General features: G+C 46.8%; 1 protein-coding gene across 1 annotated transcript in view; it reads left to right on the plus strand.

Annotated features, from left to right (window-relative positions):
• The first annotated feature begins 446 nt into the window (after positions 1–446).
• INPP5F (inositol polyphosphate-5-phosphatase F) overlaps positions 447–19,806 on the plus strand; it is a 149,447-nt gene continuing 130,087 nt past the window's right edge. Inside the window, exon 1 of the mRNA XM_033942982.1 lies at positions 447–799. Within this exon, the coding sequence (XP_033798873.1) occupies positions 484–799 (316 nt within the window). The 5' untranslated portion in view covers positions 447–483. The remainder of the gene's footprint in view (positions 800–19,806) is intronic.

Raw genomic sequence — 19,806 nt, forward strand, 5'->3', positions numbered from 1 at the left:
GCCAGGGGATAGGAAGGGCAGGAGGATCCGGACCTGGCCGGCTGTGCATCCCCCCCAAGCCATGCACCCGGAGCAGACCACGCCCCCTTGGTACGCCACTGCTTGGGGGTTCTCATCAGCTGAGTATTTCTATTTTATATTTACATTAGAGGCTCTGGTAGAAACCCATTTACAAAGTATGTATTCTTCCCAATTAATATTTCCAAATTAATAAAGTCTCTTTGCTTATTTGTAAATGGGTTTCTACCAGAGCCTTTAATTCAGTAGCATAATTAAATGAAATAACTACAGCATTTCTGAAGTTTATAGGGACCGGTGGGGATTTCTGTCCCTGGCAACTCTCTAGTTCTGGAGCAGCAAGCCCCCCCCCCCCCTAAAGGGGTGGAGATGACCAGGGCCAATGAAATCTTGCGCTGAGTCCGTCACGCGCTGCTGCTTCTCGGCGGGAAAGGAGAGCCGGCAGAGGTCAGAGCGTTTGTTGCCATGGCAGCGCGCTCCTCTCCGCCTCCGTCACGTGGAAGGTCGGTGGGGCGCGCGCGGCCGCCCGATGGGCGGGGAAGCAGCGAGGTGGAGGGAGCGCGCGCGCGCCGACTCCGGGGCAGCCCAAGAGTGGCTTCGCCGCGGCCGCCCTTCCCCGTCGCGTCTCGTCCGCCGCCCGGCGACGGCTCCGGTGTCGTCCGTCGGGGCGCGCGCGCTGCCACCATGGAGCTTTTCCAAGCCAAGGACCACTACATCCTGCAGAGCGGCGAGAAGGCGCTGTGGTGCAGCCGCAAGGACGGCGGCGTGGAGGCCAGAGCCGGTGAGTCCCCGGGGCTACGCAGCGCTGTACGCTCCTTCTCTGCGGGGACGTTGCGAGCAGCCTGGAGGGGCTCGGTGAGGCCTTCGCAGGGAAGCTGCTACAGAACGCAGTCCCTGATCGCAAGAGCTTCCCGTCTTACGGGGACGCTCGAGCCATTGTGACGTCACGGAGGAGGTTGGCTCTTATTGGTAGAACGAGGCATTATGACGTCACAAAGACTCTTCATACTGCTACTAGCAATGATTTATGGGGCGCTACTGGACGTACGCGGCGCTGTACAGCAGTGGTCTCAAACCCTCTGCAGGGCCACATTTTGCACTTGTCAGTACTTGGAGGGCCTCAGAAAAAAAAAAAGACTTAATATCTTATTAAAGAAATGACCATTTTGCATGAGGTAAAACTCTTTCCTTTTGGCTAAGTCTTAATAATAATATTGTCATTTATAGCTAAAGAGACATAGGATCAACAAACTCTTTTATTTTACTTTTGTGATTATGATAAACAGACCGAGGGCCTCAAAATAGGACCTGGCGGGCAGCATGTGGCCCCTGGGCCGCGAGTGTGAGACCATTGCTGTATAGAATCACAAAGAAGAAGAAAACAGTCCCTGCTCGAAAGAGCTTACAATCTAAACAGGAAGTTATGGATATAGTTAAGGGGAACGGTTAATCAGCAGGATGAGTTGGAGGGCGGAGGAGTAGGGTTAAGGACTGAAAGCTATATCAAAAAGGTGGGTTTTCAGTCTGCTTGAAGGGAAGGGGCCTGACGGACAAACTTGGGTAATTTATTCCAGGTAATAGGGGGCAGCTAGATGAAAGGAACAAAGTCTGGAATTGGCAATGGAGGAGAAGGGCAACGTTAAGAGTGACTTATCTGAGGAACGGAGTTCTCTGAGAGGTGTATAAGGAGAGAGAAGCGACAGATATTGAGGGGCAGCAGAATGAACACACTGGTAGGTCAACAATAAGATCTTGAACTCTATGCAATGGCAGACAGTGACATGGAGAGGGGTGACATGAGCGTAGTGAGGTTGGTAGAAGATGAGTCATGCAGCAGAGTTTTGCAGATTGCAAGGGGGAGAGGTGACACTTAGGGATACCAGTTAGGAGTAGATTGCAGTAATCTAAGCGTGAGGTTACGAGAGGTTGGACAAGGGTCCGGGTAGTGTGCTCAGACAGGAAGGGGTGAATTTTGGTGATATTGAACCTGCTCTGGAGGCACTTCAGCACCCCTTGCCTGTGACCAGAGCGAGCTATTCGTCTATTATAGTTGATTAAAATTTGATTAAATGCTTAATATAAAATTTCAAAGCGTTGTGCAATAAAATCTAAAATTGAAACAAACAATAAAAAAATAAACATATACCATATAGGACAAACTAACTTGGGGGGGGGAAGAGGGTACCAACAAAAGGATAGAAGGGAAAAATTACAATTAAAATAAGAATACATAATTATAAGAACAAAAGGATAAGATGGGGAAAAGTTTAGTTTTAGGAATAAAAATAAAATAATAAAATAAATTGAAAGGCATAGGATAAATCAATCGTAGGCATCTTTAAAAAGAAAGCATTTTAAACTAATCTTAAATTTATCCAAACTGTTCTGCTCTTATGTATAAAGAAAGTGAGTTCCAAATTGAAGGTGCCTTTACCGAGAAGATGTATGCGTGACGAGTGCCAATTATTTTTAGTGAAGGGACATTAAGAGTATGTTGAGATGCAGACCTTAGGATTCTAGGGGAATCATATGGAATAAGGATTCTATCTATAAATGCTGGAGCGTTGGTCTGTTGGGTTTTGAAAGAAGGGCGATTTTATAAATGATCCGATGATGGATAGGCAACCAATGAGCATTCTTCAACAAAGGAGTGACATAATCAAATTTTTTTGAGTTTATGATAATTTTTATAGCCTATTTTGAATAAGTTGAAGACGTCTGATATCTTTCTGATACAATCCATTATATAATGAATTACAGTAGTTGATTTTGGATATTATAAGAAAGTGAATTAGGATAGAGTTGAAGTCTAGAAGAGGGACTAAAGATCTTATTATCCTTAGCTTATAAAAACTGTTTTTAACCAGAGCACTAATTTGAGGACGATAAGTGAGATTGTTGTCAATGAGTACACCTAAGATTTTTACTGTTGAGGTAGATTTCAAGTGGGATATGATCAATAGAAATCAGTGAGACTAATTGCAGGCCTTCTTTCCAAGGGAAAAGAACAGTACTAGTTTTTGTAATGCTTAACGAGAGCATGTTTGAGATTAGCCATTTGTGAATTTTAACTAATTTAAGATTAATGGAAGCATTCGTTTTGAAAGGTTAGCTCCTGCGCTGATGCTCTATGTTAAATCGGATCGTATTGTATGTAGGCTCCCCCACCTCAGAGAGAATGACATGGGAACTCAATTTCCTTCTTAACAGCAGCAGATGAATCCAGAGACTACTGGGATAGCACACATCTACCAGCAGGTGGAGATAGAGAAACTAATTAATTAATTAACTAATTAACAGGAGATAGAGAAACTAATTAACAGGATAGAAACTATCCTATTGGCTGGCACTCCTCCTGTATCTTCAGTATACTCAATCTCCCAGCAGGTGATGGTCGCTATTCAACTAGCTCCTGGATTCTGGCTATGACTGGAAAATTATTTTCTCCTTTTGAGGTTTCTCATCAGTAAGACGAACATTCAGTTTCTCCTGTTGAGGTTGCTCTTCAGTGAGACAGGGGTGTCCGGCTGAACGGTGTCGACTTTGGGAGTTACACCTGGGCCCCTCCCAGGTCCCTGCTCCACTCTTCCTTCTGGTGGATTGAGGAGTATGGATAATTCTCTCAATTTTTCTTCTTTCCCAATTAAAAAAAATAAGTAAAGAGAGAGAGATCAATGTTGCTATGGCTGGACTGTTCTTTTCTGACAGTCTACACTCTACTACCAGTCATATCAATTTTCCTGTCAGTTCGGGTAAGAGGAACTTTAGTTTTACTTGTTTCTCGTTTCTGCTGGTTTAGTCAACTTTTCTGTCAGTGTGGGTGAGAACACTTTCAGTTTTAGCTTTATTCCTTGTGTTTGCCGGTTTGTGTATGTGTGAGGTTTTTTTTCACGGTTTCTGCTGTCTGCCGGTTTATCTCTCTTATGTGAGGTACTTTGGGCTGTGCGAGTTTACATTGTAAGCATGGCAGCAGAGGCAGTGCAAGGTGTTTGTGCTGTGGGAGGGACTGAACAGCATCGGACCTCCATGCGGGCTGTTGAGCAAATGCTAAGGGGAAGAAATTTCTCGTCACATCGGTTACGCTGCCTTTTCCCACGCAGTTGTCAGCGCGACCCAGCTCTTCTTCATGTGAGGCGGGGCGCTGTAGTTAGAGCAAACGGCACTTGGGGGCAGTGTGTTCTGGCTGCTCAGCGGCTGCTTTGGCATGGAGTTGGCAGACCTGGGCCTTACCCACATTCAGGAGGCGCGCAGGGGTGTTATTGACATGCAACAGTGCCATTGCATTGGCGCTCTTCTTCTTCTCTGGCGCGGCATTGATTACAGGTACTGCAGAATCTCTAGCTTCCCTAGTGTTGTAACCAATAGGGAAGGCTTTGATGTTACTGCTGCAGGCGGGCTCAGTGGGTTCTTTGGTTCTCCTGAATTGGAATTTTGAGTCGCTGCACATTCTTATTCATTGTGGCCCATTCTGATCTGCCTGAGGGCGTTTTTCAGGGATACTCGGTACTGTTCCCTGCTCCCAATTACTGCTTCTTTCTGGACTTTGTCAGCAGAAGGCAGAGCGCTGTGGAGTGCGATCAGAGGTAAGAGAGTCCTCTGTTCCGGGGTATCTCTTCCTCTCTCCCAGGGTCCATGCCCGGCACGGATATACAGCATTGCATAATTTCATGCTTCTTTATGCATCAGTGTAGCACTGCATGCATCTGGTAGCGCTAATGTATTCATTACTCGTGATACTAGTAGGAGCTTTGGGATTGGAGCAGTTTGGGCAGCAAAGCAAGGTGACCTGGCGGCAATTATCTACTTATTGTTGGGGGGGGCAGCATAACTTTCTTTATTTCTAATGCTTGTCATGTTCCTACGCTGTTGCACAGGTCTTTATGACGTCCTCCTCTTTCATGACAATTGCTCCTCAGCTCCAATTCTTTCTATGGCCGCGCAGCATGCAGGCTCTCTTTTCAAATCTGGCCTGTAATTGAGACAATCTGAGTGGCGATGCTGGCAACTATTGTATTCGATATCTCTCCATTGGATTGCTAGCGACTAACTCTGGACACACCAACCTGTCATTGCAGTGGTGTTTAAGATGGCCTCTTTACCAGTTTCTATTCAAGAAATTTGTCAAATGTTCTCTCTAACCCTGATCGATGCATGCTTCATCTATTAACTATGTATTCTCCCTGGAATTGCCCAGGCTAACTCTTGTTGTAAACCACCTAGAACTGAAAGGTATTGGCGGGATAGGAGACATCAATTTATTATCATATAATAATGGAGGGGTGGCAATCACGGATTCACTGACTTGGAAGTTAGATACATCCCTAGGAATTTTCTTTGGGTTTGTATTCTTACTGTTGTAGGTGGCGCAGTGCAGCTCTTATGCCTTTGAACGGCGGAGGCATTTCTAGCTTAAGTATAGTGCGCTTTTCCTTTTAGGGCCGTATGTGTGGGACAAGATTTGGACAAGTTCCTTTAAGTCCCCTCCATCATGCCTATATTTTCTGGTATAGCCCGGGTAGGCCCTTTTATTCTTCTAGTTGTATCAATTCTTTCACCGATAAAGCTATATTTTGCGCAGAAGAGTTATTTTCTTGTCTCCCTCTGCTAGCTCCTTAGGACTTCTGAACAATGAACTTAGAACATTATTCAGGATGATAGCTACTTTAAATCCTCTTTTCCTCTTACAGATTCCTTTCTGGGGGCACCATATATTTTGAGGTTCATACATTGGTTCAACTGTGGGAGTTCTTTCCAATGCTCAGTCTCACTTAAGATTGCTTACATATTCCCATTGGGTCACCGTATTAGCGGTATCTTCGCTTTGACATCCTTGGTCAGGCAATATCACTTTCGGCAGATGCCATTTGTCCTAGCCATGGCTCCAAGGACAGGTTCAAAAGTGATGGTAGTGGTTTGTGGCATTTTGTTGAAAAAGGGAGACTCGGGTACATCCTTCCTCGTCCATTTAATTCAGGTGTCTTCCAGACAGGTCAGTTTAACTGTGACACAAAGAACTCTCTTGTCCTGTGATAGTCATTGGAACATCTTGTGGGGTTATTCGACATATAGGGTGACCACTTAACAGTCTCAGATTTGTCTTTTTTCTGCAGTCGCTCAGACTGAAGGTATGGGCTTATATACAGGTTCTAGAATCCATGGTGGCCATTCTGAAAATGGGGCCTTCGGCTGGATTTCACATCAGCACGCTGCAGCAGTGACTTCTGTATCTATAGTGCCCGGTTTCTGTGCCGATAGTGCCCGGTGTAGGAGGGCTGCACCCGTAGTGTCTCATGGACTCCTTAACCATAGTTCAGTATGAGTTGGTGGCTCAGCAAACTGATTTCTTCAAAGGCGTGCCACGATCATTAATGGGCTTTCTTATAGTCACCAAGGTTTCCAGTCTTTTGGGTTAGGAGGCTCAGTACCTTCCAGGCTCAGCGCAAGGAATCTGGTCTCAGTAGGGGGCTTAGGGTTTGCTTACTCTTCTGGAGTTATGGCCATTTAGCGTTTCAGGAGTTTCAGGCCATCCTTCAATGAGGGACTTGTAGGATAGTGTCATGGCGGTGGTGTTTTGAGCAGCCACCACAGAAGTATGCAAATTCCTCGGTTGCTGGTCAAAACAATGGTCCTGCTTCGGTGGGTGGTACCTTATCTTCCTCTTCTCTCAGTGACTCACATTGCGAGATGAAAATAAAAAAATAAAATAAAATGTTTACACATACTTATTTAGCAGGAATCTTCTGCATCCCTGGAATTGCGAACTCTCTGCTCAGGGGTTCCAGCTTATTGTGTAGAGATGACATCTCCTGGAACTATACTTCATCACCTTATATTGAAATGCAAGCTTTCTCACTTCTTCAGCAGGCACAGTGAGTGGGAGTCTGAGGGTGTCGGAGTGAGTAGCTGCGTTCGCTCTTTTCTGATCTCTGGGTAGTCTTCTTTATGTATTTCCCTTGAACAATGATTGCATACTTCCTTCTCATGGCTCCCTTTCACGACATGATGATCTTCATAGCTCCGGTTTTGCTGTGCCGTCCATGGTCTGCGGTTCGGAGGGGTTTGTTGGTGGGCGAGCCGTTGTAGTTCTCAGTATCTTCGGCTTTGCTCACCCAGCGATTCATCGCCATGAACATTTGTTTCACTTTCGTATTCTGGCCTAGCTATTCGTCACAGTTGAGGTGAACGGATTATTTCTACTTTATTCCAGGCAAAGTAGATGTCGATATCTGCGGCTTATGCTAGCGTCTGGAGGGTTTATTTTGAGTCTTAGGCAGTTCGCATGGTATTTAGCCTTTCTAGACTTCTGTATCTTGTATTTTCTTTTTTCAACAAGTGTGACCATGAGCTGATTGTTTACTTCCCTTCATCTTTGGTTGGCAACCTTTCATGTTTTAAGCAGACAAATGTCTCATAACTCACTTGCTTATCAGTCGGCTGTAGTTCAGTTCCTGATAAAAGTACAGCATATTCTTTCATCGGTGTTGATGCTCTATCTAGAGAAGACACTTAGGATAGTTATACAGAATTTACGTTTGAGCCTTTGTCTACTGCCACTATAAAGGAGGTGACATTGCATGCAGTTTCTTAGGCCATGGCTCCATTTAGGAGATTTTCTCCATTGTAGGCCTTCTCCAGGGATCCTTTTTTTTTTGAAATATTACTGATTCTTGGGTATCGGTTAGTATAGCACCGTTGTTTCTTCCTCAGGTGCTATCTTTATTGCCTTTCAGCCGCTCTCCCTATTCCTTCCTGCTTTCTGGGAGGAGGACTGGAGGGGCGCGTGCTTCTCTTCATTGTGCCTCTTAGCACTTTGACTCTTCCTTTTTGTCTTATTCGCAAGACACAACAACGCTTTTGGAGTGTGCTATGCGCCTGTCACTTGAGAACTCTAGGGGACCCTGGCTTCTGTTTTCTGTATGGCAGGGAAGCGGTTCTCGCATGACCAATGCCAACTTCTTGGATTGAGTCCGGAGATTTTTCCTTGGAAGACATTTATCATACAGATACTGTATCTTTTCAGGATGCATTTTCTAAACATTGCTGCTTGCAAATGTGCGACTGAAAATGTCAGACACTGCACAAGCTACTTTTGGTGCTTTGGTCATTATGGAGGCAGGGTTTGCTTCCCACCCAGATTGAGGATTGCTTTGCTACATCTCACTAGTCTCTGGATTCATCTGCTGCTGTTGCGAAGGAAGGAAAAATTATGTTCTCACCTGTTAATTTTCTTTCCTTTAGACAGATGAATCCAGAGCCCCACCCTTTCTACATATTGCATGTCAGTTTATCTTTTGCGAGTTTCATGGGTTTTGTTATAGTTGGTAGTTGTATTCTGTAATCTTCCTTTTGACTTTATTATGAGACAGAAGTTTTTTACATGCTAAGCAGATTACTAGTTCTGGATGCTTGGGCAAGGAGCAATACTGAAGATACAGGAGGAGTACCACCTGCTAATCAGTTTCTCTATCTCCACCTGCTGGTAGATGTGTGCTATCCCACTAGTCTCTGGATTCATTTGCTGCGTCTAAAGGAAAGAAAATTAACAGGTAAGAACATAATTTTTCCATCCCCATCCCATTCTTGTAAGCTCAACTAAAGCCACACAAGTTTCGAACACTTATGATTTTAAAGTATTTGAGGCTTGTCAAGATGAGAACAAGAAAAGAAGTTGCAGGGATGAGGAAATGATAGTTAAGTTCTAACTTGGGAGTGTGTGGCACAAGGGTTAGAGCTACAGCCTCAGCACCCTGAGGTTGTGGGTTCAAATCCCTCACTGCTCCTTGTGACCCTGGGCAAGTCACTTAATCCCCTCATTGCCCCAGGTACACCAGGACAGACAGGGAAATATGATAAAAGTACCTGAATGTAAACCACTTAGGACATAAGTGGTATATAAATAATAAAATAAAATTATATATAATAATAGTAAACAAATAAGCCCTAAAGTTACCAAGAATGGGTTTTCACATAAGCAATTGCTTCTGTAGCTGGCTATGAAAATAGTTTTGGACAAATTCTTGGAGGAAAAGTCTATAATCTGATAAAGTAGACCTGGGGAAAGCACTGCATCTCCTTGAGGTTGGGTAACCAGAATCTTGCTATTTTCTGGAACTGTACTTGGTACTTGTGCCTGGATTGGCCACTATTGGAAATAGGATGCTGGGCTAGATAGACCCTTGTCGATCCACGCTATATTCTAGCTTTTGCTCCAGAGCAGCGCCGGGGGGTGTTCTCATGCTATTGGAGCCCTTAGTGCACCTGGCAGGGGGTTCAGGGCGTTCAGAAGTCCCCTATGTTCTCCTCTTTGCAACTGGGGGGCTTGACAGTGTTGGGAACTGGCCTTGTTACAGTTGGAGAAGTATTTAAATGCCTCCCCCCATTGCAAAGGTTTCAGAAAAGTGGTTTCTTATAAAAATTCCTTTCTGCTGTATTTTTTTGGGGGAGGGAGCTGTTTGGGGTGGGGGTGCAGTGGGAGGGGTGAGGGACAGTAGTTAATGGGGATGGATAGCTCCTTCCTTTTTGGGACCCACACACACAAAATATTTCTGATGACTGGTGCAGTTCACTTTTGTATAGTGTGATGTCTGTTTTCTGCTCACTTTTATGGTTTTATATCTTTGGTTTGGTTATCAATAAAAATTGTTTTCACGTAAAATTCCCTTTCTGAAATAGTCATGTGGGGATAGGTGGCTTCTGGCCATGGATGTGTCTAAGTGCCAGAAAGAAGAACAGTACGCTCGAATATACCTGTCAAATGTGAAATTTCTACCAGTCCCTAAATATTCCAACCAAATAGCCATCTTGTAATCTTACTGGATATGACCAGAATGCCTCTTTTGTAATCTGCCTAGAACCGCAAGGTATTGGCGGAATAAAAGACGCCAATGTAATAATGTAATGTATTATCCCAGGACAAGCAGGCAGGTATTCTCACTAGTGGGTGATGTCATCCGACAGAGCCCCGACACGGACATCTTGAAAGCATGTCTTGCTTGAAGAAACTTAGAAGTTTCGAGATGCCCGCACCGCGCATGCGCCAGTGCCTTCCCGCCCGATGTACCGGGCGTGTCTCCTCAGTTCTTTTCTTTCCGCGGAGCTGAGAAGTTTGTACTTCATTCTGCGCTGACTGAAATTCAGTTTTTGCCTTCTTTAACCCGCGTTTCTGTTTATTATCCCAGGACAAGCAGGCAGGTATTCTCACTAGTGAGTTCTTTTCTTCTCTTCACTAGTGGGTGATGTCATCCGACAGAGCCCCGACACGGACATCTTGAAAGCATGTCTTGCTTGAAGAAACTTAGAAGTTTCGAGATGCCCGCACCGCGCATGCGCCAGTGCCTTCCCGCCCGATGTACCGGGCGTGTCTCCTCAGTTCTTTTCTTTCCGCGGAGCTGAGAAGTTTGTACTTCATTCTGCGCTGACTGAAATTCAGTTTTTGCCTTCTTTAACCCGCGTTTCTGTTTATTTCTTTGACTTTATTTCAATTTTACTTTATTTTTCTAAAAAAAAAATAAAAAAATTATTTCTTCCGGCGGTTCGGCCGGGCCGGCCTCGTGGCTGCGGCCTAGCGGCTTCGACCTTGCAGCGTCGATTTTCCGGCCTATGTCCCGACCAATCACCGGTTTTAAAAAGTGCAGCAAGTGCCAGCGTGCGATTTCGCTGACGGACCCACACCGACGCTGCCTTCAGTGTCTTGGTCCGGAACACGTTCCGAAATCGTGCCGGCCTTGTTCCACGCTCACTGCGCGCTCGTTTAAGCGGCGCTGCTTGCTCTGGGAGTTGATGTTCAAGATGGAGACTGCCAAGGACATCTCTGCTACTGCGGCTGTTGAGGTTTCGCCGGTCCGTTCGAAACCTGCATCGACGACTCCTGCATCGAGCATCGTGAAGCCCGCATCGTTCGCACCGGCTTCAGCATCGAGTTCAGCATCGGCGCCTGCCTCCGTCTCCTCGGTTCAGGTACCGCCTTCCACTGTCCCTCCTGTGGTCATCAAAGTGCCTAAAGCTAGCAAGCAGAAGCACTTGGCCACGAAGGAACGCGAAGACCATGCAGAAGGACCCCCTTTCGGTGCGGATCCCTCCATATCGGCTTCGCTTCGTTCCCTGCTAGAAGCTCAGTTTGTCGAGCTTATGCGCACTATGGGACCCCGGCTTATCGCCAACATTCACGGTGAGCTTCCGACCCCGGTTTCAGAGGGCGGTCCGCCCCCTCCCCCTCCTCCTCGTCGTTCGATCTCTCTGCTCGACGAGGGGGATCGGCGGAGGGTGGCGGAATCCTCCAGGAGGGCTTCCCTTCCTGAGATGCCACCTTTGGAGCCCATCACACCTCCACGCCAACAGGGTGCTAGGGCGGCTCCTGATAATCGTAGTCCTGGGCATACTGCATCGCAGGAGGAGTTCTTCCGCACTCCATACCAGACCTGGGTGGCGCTGCGTGAATCCGCATCTCTGCCACCTCTACGATCCACTGCATCGAGCCCTATCCATTCCTTTGAGGCTTCAAAGGACCAATCGATGCATAGAAGATCTCGTTCTCCGTCCCGTCACCGGGAGGGGCATCGATCTCGGCACTCTTCTCGGCACTCCTCACGTCATTCGGAGGTGTCTCCGCAGAAGAAGATGCAGCGTTTGGGATACTCCTCGTCGGATGTGTCCCAGCCGGAGGGGCCGGAGTATGAGGAACCATCTGCCTCCTATTCTCCCTGCCGATCTCAGCTCTCCCTGGACCCGGAGGCTTCCACGTCTTCTAGCCCGTCTCGTCGGCCGGCCTTGGCAGACCAACTGTCTTTCTCATCCTTTCTCCGACAGATGGCGGATGACTTGGATGTGACTTTGGACACTGGGTCCAAATATTCTAAGGAGTATTTGGACACCATGCATTTACCTCACCCTCCGGCGGAGACACTTCGGCTTCCTCTACACAAGCTGCTGGATCAGACTTTCATGCGCTGTTTTGAGACACCGTATTCCTTACCTGCAGTTCCCAGTAAACTGGATGCTCGATACCGCATCGTTCACCACAAGGGGTTTGAGGGAGCTCAACTTTCTCATCAGTCCCTTCTAGTCGAGTCCTCTCTCAAACGTTCTCATCCCTCCCAAGTCTATGCTTCCGTGCCTCCGGGCAGAGAGGGGAGAACGATGGATAAGTTTGGTAGACGTATCTATCAGAACTCGATGATGGCGACTCGAGTACTCAACTACAACTTTTTCTTCTCTTCATACTTGGATTTTTTCTTGCCGGTGCTCCGCAAGTTCATTCCTTTCATCGATGCTCAGGCTCGTTTCCAGTTTGAAAAGGTGGTGGCGACCCTGTCCCAATTACGCCTTCAACTGATGCAATCCTCCTACGATGCCTTTGAGCTCTCAGCTCGAGCTGCGGCATGTTCGGTTGCCATGCGTCGCCTGGCATGGCTTCGAACCATCGATATGGATCCGAACCTCCAAGACAGACTTGCAAATGTACCTTGTGCAGGAGCGGATCTATTTGATGAGTCTATCGAAACTGTTACTAAAAAGCTGTCGGACCATGAAAAGTCTTTTCAGTCTATTCTACGTCCTAAACCGAAGCCTCAGCAGTCTCGTCCATCTAGACCGCCTCAAATTTACCAGCGGCATTATCAACCGAGGCAGACTCCTCCTGCGAGACAGCCTGCGAAGAGACAGCCTCCGCAGAAGACGCAGCAGAAGCCTCAGCTGCCGGCTGCACCCAAGGCTACTCAGCCTTTTTGACTCTCTTCCAGGGAGCATAACCAACGTTCTGTCTTCCCCTGTTTTTCCCATAGGGGGTCGTCTCCATCATTTTTGTCATCGATGGGAGTCAATCACCACAGACCTTTGGGTCCTTACCATCGTAAGAGAGGGATACTCTCTTCATTTCCACCGGGTCCCCCCGGACCACCCTCCAAGAGAGTATCCTTCCAACTTAACGCAGACCACCCTTCTTCTCCAGGAGGCTCAGGCCTTGCTTCGGCTTCGGGCCGTCGAGCCAGTCCCGTTAGATCAGCAGAACCAAGGGTTTTACTCCCGATATTTCCTGGTTCCGAAGAAGACGGGCGATCTGCGGCCCATTTTGGACCTTCGAGTCCTCAACAAGTTTTTGGTCAAGGAGCGGTTCCGTATGCTGACCCTTGCCTCTCTCTATCCCCTCCTCGAGCAGAACGATTGGTTATGCTCTCTGGACCTCAAGGAGGCCTACACTCACATCCCGATTCATCCGGCCTCCCGCAAGTTCCTCAGATTTCGGGTGGGACATCTGCATCTGCAGTATCGAGTGCTTCCATTTGGCCTTTCCTCTTCGCCCAGAGTCTTCACGAAGTGTCTGGTGGTGGTGGCCTCTGCACTCCGGAACATGGGTCTCCAGGTGTTTCCATACCTCGACGACTGGCTCATCAAGGCCCCGTCGGCCCCAGAGGTCATTTCGGCGACCTTGACTACAATTTGTTTTCTGCAGAACTTGGGCTTCGAGATCAACTTTCCCAAGTCACATCTTCAGCCCACCCAGACTCTCCCCTTCATCGGGGCGGTCCTGGATACCATCCAACTTCGAGCGTTCCTTCCTCCTCAGCGCATGGATGCTCTTCTTCTACTCTGCCAGTCGGTGTCTTCTCGCCCGTCCATCTCAGCGAGACACATGATGGTCCTCTTGGGTCACATGGCATCCACAGTTTATGTGACGCCTTTTGCCAGACTACATCTCAGAATCCCTCAATGGACCTTGGCATCTCAGTGGACTCAGGTGTCCGACCCATTGTCCCGTCACATTGTAGTCACTCCTGCTCTACGGCAGTCTCTTCTCTGGTGGATGACCTCTTCGAATCTATCCAGAGGTTTGCTATTTCACTCTCCTCCCCACCAGAAAGTTCTCACGACCGATTCATCGAACTATGCATGGGGAGCTCATCTGGATGGTCTTCGCACTCAGGGGTTCTGGACCAGTGCGGAACGACTCCATCAAATCAATCTTCTGGAGCTCAGAGCCATCTTCAATGCTCTTCAGGCTTTTCAACATCTGCTTCACGACATGGTGGTCCTAATTCGCACCGACAATCAGGTCGCCATGTATTATGTAAACAAGCAAGGGGGCACGGGCTCGGCCTCCCTCTGCCAGGAAGCTCTTCGAGTCTGGGATTGGGCGGTCCGCCACAACACCTTCCTCAGGGCTGTCTACATTCAAGGGAAGGACAATGTCTTGGCAGACAAATTGAGTCGTCTTCTTCAGCCTCACGAATGGACGCTCAATTCCAAACCCCTTCATCAGATATTTGCACAGTGGGGGACACCTCAGATAGACCTCTTTGCAGCCCCCCACAACTTCAAGCTGCCTCAGTTTTGCTCCAGGATCTACACTCCTCTCCGCCTCGAGGCAGACGCTTTTCTACTGGGTTGGGGGAATCGCTTCCTATATGCGTTTCCCCCTTTTCCTCTCATTCAGAAGACTCTGGTCAAGTTGAGATCAGACCATGCCACCATGATTCTAATTGCTCCTCGGTGGCCCAGACAACCTTGGTTCTCCCTTCTACTTCAACTCAGCAGCAGGGAGCCCATACTTCTTCCAGTGTTTCCTTCACTACTCACTCAACATCAGGGTTCACTACTTCATCCCAATCTGCAGTCCCTCCACCTGACAGCTTGGTTCCTTTCAACATAACTCCTCACCAGTTTTCTCAAGCAGTGAGGGAGGTCTTGGAGGCTTCCAGGAAGCCTGCTACTCGACAATGCTACTCCCAAAAATGGACTAGATTCTCCTCCTGGTGTATTTCCAATGCTACGGAACCTCAGCGAGCTTCCCTTTCTTCTGTATTGGACTATCTTCTACACCTATCTCAGTCTGGTCTCAAGTCTACCTCCATACGAGTCCACCTGAGTGCTATTGCGGCTTTCCATCAGCCTCTACAGGGGAAACCTTTGTCTGCTCATCCTGTAGTTTCCAGATTTATGAAAGGTCTTTTTCATGTCAACCCTCCTATCAAACCTCCTCCTGTGGTTTGGGATCTCAATGTTGTCCTGTCTCATCTCATGAAGCCTCCGTTTGAACCTCTCAACAAGGCTCCACTTAAGTATCTCACCTGGAAGGTGGTTTTTCTGGTGGCCCTCACGTCTGCTCGCCGCTTCAGTGAGCTTCAGGCCCTAGTAGCGGATCCACCGTTCACTGTATTCCATCATGACAAGGTGGTTCTTCGTACTCATCCGAAATTCCTGCCTAAAGTGGTCTCTGAATTTCACATCAACCAATCCATCGTGCTTCCAGTGTTCTTTCCAAAGCCTCATTCTCATCCTGGGGAAGCTGCTTTGCACACTCTGGACTGTAAACGTGCTTTAGCTTTCTACTTGGATCGCACAAAGCCTCACAGAACTGCTCCTCAACTTTTCGTCTCCTTTGATCCAAACAAGTTGGGACGTCCTGTATCGAAGCGCACCATCTCTAACTGGATGGCGGCTTGTATCTCTTCCTGCTATGCCCAGGCTGGATTATCCCTTCCCTGTAAGGTCACAGCCCATAAGGTCAGAGCAATGGCAGCCTCTGTAGCCTTCCTCAGATCGACACCGATTGAGGAGATTTGTAAGGCTGCCACTTGGTCCTCGGTTCATACATTCACCTCTCATTATTGTCTGGACACTTTTTCCAGACGGGATGGACAGTTTGGCCAAACAGTGTTACAAAATTTATTCTCTTGAAATTGCCAACTCTCCCACCATCCCATTGGGGTTAGCTTGGAGGTCACCCACTAGTGAGAATACCTGCCTGCTTGTCCTGGGATAAAGCAATGTTACTTACCGTAACAGTTGTTATCCAGGGACAGCAGGCAGCTATTCTCACGTCCCACCCACCTCCCCTGGGTTGGCTTCTCAGGCTAGCTACCTGAACTGAGGAGACACGCCCGGTACATCGGGCGGGAAGGCACTGGCGCATGCGCGGTGCGGGCATCTCGAAACTTCTAAGTTTCTTCAAGCAAGACATGCTTTCAAGATGTCCGTGTCGGGGCTCTGTCGGATGACATCACCCACTAGTGAGAATAGCTGCCTGCTGTCCCTGGATAACAACTGTTACGGTAAGTAACATTGCTATACTGTGCGTCTTGGCTTCTTGGGTGAGGGAAAAAGGTCCGTGAAATCTCCTCTGGGGGTAGCGGTATAGATGCCTCTACTGGTGGCTTTCTCTGTGATTTTTTCTTTGTCCTGTATGGCCTGGTTTGTGGTGGTCTCGGTCTCCATAATGTGGTTGGATTCAGGGTGTTGGGTATGTTGGACTTAATATTTGGCCACCTCTCCCTTGGGTGGGGGAAGGGGGGAACTTGATACCACAATGCGCATATGGTATTATCCTGTTCCAGGCTTGATTAGCCAGAAGCATCTTATTGAGGTGTAGAGAAGCCCTCCCCATTGTTTCTCAACGGAGGTAAGAGCTACAAGGAAGTGCAAGAACATAAGAACATAAGAAGTTGCCTCCGCTGAGGCAGACCATAGGTCCATCCTGCTCAGCGGTCCGCACCCGCGGCGGCCCATCAGGCCCATTGCCTGAGCAATGGTCTATACCTATCTATACCCCCCAATCCCTTTTTCTTCTAGGAATCTATCCAAACCTTCTTTGAAACCATTTAATGTTTTCTTGTCTACAACAGCCTCTGGAAGCGCGTTCCATGCATCCACCACCCTCTGAGTGAAAAAGAACTTCCTAGCGTTTGTTCTAAACCTGTCCCCTTTCAATTTCTCCGAGTGCCCCCTTGTACTTGTGGCGCCCCTTAATTTGAAAAATCTGCCCCTGTCTACTTTTTCTATGCCCTTCAGGATCTTGAAGGTTTCTATCATGTCTCCTCTAAGTCTCCGCTTTTCCAGTGAGAAAAGTCCCAACTGCTTCAATCTGTCGGTATATGGGAGATTTTCCATTCCCTTTATCAGTTTAGTCGCTCTTCTCTGTACTCCCTCAAGTACCGCCATGTCTTTCTTGAGGTACGGTGACCAGTACTGGACACAGTACTCCAGATGCGGCCGTACCATTGCACGATTCAGCGGCATGATGACTTCCTTCGTCCTGGTCGTAATACCCTTCTTAATGATACCCAGCATTCTGTTTGCTTTCCTAGAGGCTGTGGCGCATTGCGCTGATGCCTTCAGTGTTGCGTCTACCATCACTCCCAGGTCTCTCTCCAGGTTACTGACCCCTAGTGATGTTCCCCCCATTTTGTATGTGAACATCGGGTTCTTTTTCCCCACGTGCATGACCTTGCATTTCCCCACGTTGAAGCTCATCTGCCACTTTTCGGCCCACTTTTCCAGCTGCGTTAGATCCTTTTGGAGATCCTCGCAGTCTTCCTTGGTTTGAGCCCTGCTGTATAGTTTGGTGTCATCTGCAAATTTAATGACTTCACACTTAGTTCCCACCTCTAGATCATTTATGTAGATATTGAACACCGACCCTTGCGGAACTCCGCTCGTGACCCCTTTCCAGTCTGAGTGGTTCATTGCCAGGGTTAAAAGTGAGACTTGAGAGCTTTATAGGGGTATGATACTTGCCCCCTCCTTTACGAACCCATAGTAAGGGTTTTAGCACCGGCAGTGGTGGTAACTGCTCCGAAGCTCATAGGAATTCTAAAATCCACACTACGGGTTCGTAAAGGAGGGGGTAGTGTATATGTCGCTAACGTAATACGTAAAAAGAGTTAAAATCAAACAAAATTAATTTGCCAACTTTGATGGTTGGTTACAGGCTTTAGGGATATTTACTTCAGTTGAGCATTGGAAAATAATTAATAATAATTAACTAATAAAAATAGTGCACATTTAATTTTCCCCACCACCAAATTTCCCCATTTCGCCCCACCCGGATACTTTTTCACGCTACCTGGCAGAAAAAAAATTTCTGGGGAGAATACTGAAGGGACATGAGCATAACATGAGGTGTAAGTCAGAATTCTGAACAGACTGAAGGAGACGGAGATGGTTTAGAGCAGTGGTCTCAAACACACGGCCAGGGGGCCACAAGCGGCCCGCCAGGTACTATTTTGAGGCCCTCAGTATGTTTATCATAATCACAAAAGTAAAATAAAACAGTTTCTTGATCATATGTCTCTTTAGCTATAAATGACAATATTATTATTGGAGACTTGGCCAAAAGGAAAGATTTATAAACTATGAAGAGTTTTACCTCATGTAAAATTGTCATTTCTTTAATAAGACATTAACGATTTTTTTCTGCGGCCCTCCAAGTACCTACAAATCCAAAATGTGGCCCTGCAAAGGGTTTGAGTTTGAGACTACTGAAATAGATGAAGCTCCTCCTAATCTGGGGAAAGTCATGAGGACATAAGATGAAAACTAGGGAGTGCTGCAAGAACTGTTCATATAGAGTGGGCATTAAGAATGTTGTATTTGGTCTATCCATGTGATGGAAATGTAAAATTGAAGGGCATATAAGAATTCCAAAGTTCATCTTTTGTTTGCACACTTTATTCATCTTCTGGCTTTATTCTTATTTCTTTGTAACTGTGGATCCTTGGTGCAAATCTTAGATTTTCTTGAATTGTGATACTATTTTTGCAGTGCATCCACTGGTTCCATTCACCATCCTGTTTGTGTTTCACACTACAAAATGTTTCATTTGCATTATAGCTTTGAGGTATTTTAATTTGTCTATCATCCTATTCTCTTGGGCAGTGGTTCTCAACCCAGTCTTCAGGGCTAACTGCGCAGTCTGGTTTTCAGAATATCCATAGTGAGCATGCATCTGTTGGATTTGTCTGTACTGTTTCCATTGTATGCAAATATAATCACGTGTATTTATTGTGAAATTTATTTTTTTGGGGGGAGGGGGTTGTAAATTTGACACGCAGCTCCTGATTGGTGAGGCCCGACTTTAGTACAGGAAGAGGCAGTTGGAGCATACCACGAGTGATTTCCTTCACTCGCCGGTGCTCCAGCTGCCCTCTCCTGCCCGGTCATTTGTGGTTGGAAAATACCGCAAATGACCAGGACCGTGAATCGCGGACCACAAATAACTGGGGGAGCACTGTAAAATAAAACAGTTTCTTGATCATATGTCTCTTTAGCTATAAATTACAATATTATTTTTAAGACTTAGCAAAAAGGAAAGATTTATAAACTATAAAGAGTTTTACCTCATGCAAAATTGTCATTTCTTTAATAAGACATTAACTATATTTTTCTGAAGCTCTCCAAGTACCTATAAATCCAAAATGTGGCCCTGCAAACAGTTTGAGTTTGAGACCACTGGTTTAGAGGAAGACCTGCAAGAAGCAAGTTGCAATAATCTAGGTGAGAGTGAGGATGAGGATTTTGGCAGCATACTCAGAAAGGAAAGTCCGGATATTAGCAATGTTATATAGAGAGAGAAGCAACAAGTTTTGGCAGTCTGTTGAACATACAAAGAGAAGGAAAAAATGAATTAAAGATGACCCTGAGGTTGTGAGCCGACAAGACAGGGAGGAAGAAAGCATTATCCATTGAAGTAGAGAATAGAGGAAGGGGAGAGGCAGGTTTAGGAGGAAAGATAAGGAGTTCAGTGAGTGGCGTACCTAGGGTATGTGACACCCGGGGCCCATCATTTTTTGACATCCCACCTCCACCCCACCCTTGGTACGCCACTGCTATCAAGCCGTCTGAAGCAATCGCGGGGGATCTGGGGGTTCTTTCTATGTATATTAATTACGTTCTTTGTATTTAGCCACCTCATGGGGGGAGCCTAGGGGGCGACAAGTGAGGAGAGATATTGAGGGGCTGTGGAGTAACTAGGTCAATAAGAGGAGTCAGAATTGTATGTTTATTAAAATGTTATAT

Source organism: Geotrypetes seraphini, chromosome 4, assembly GCF_902459505.1.
Source record: "Geotrypetes seraphini chromosome 4, aGeoSer1.1, whole genome shotgun sequence".
Taxonomy (NCBI): domain Eukaryota; kingdom Metazoa; phylum Chordata; class Amphibia; order Gymnophiona; family Dermophiidae; genus Geotrypetes; species Geotrypetes seraphini.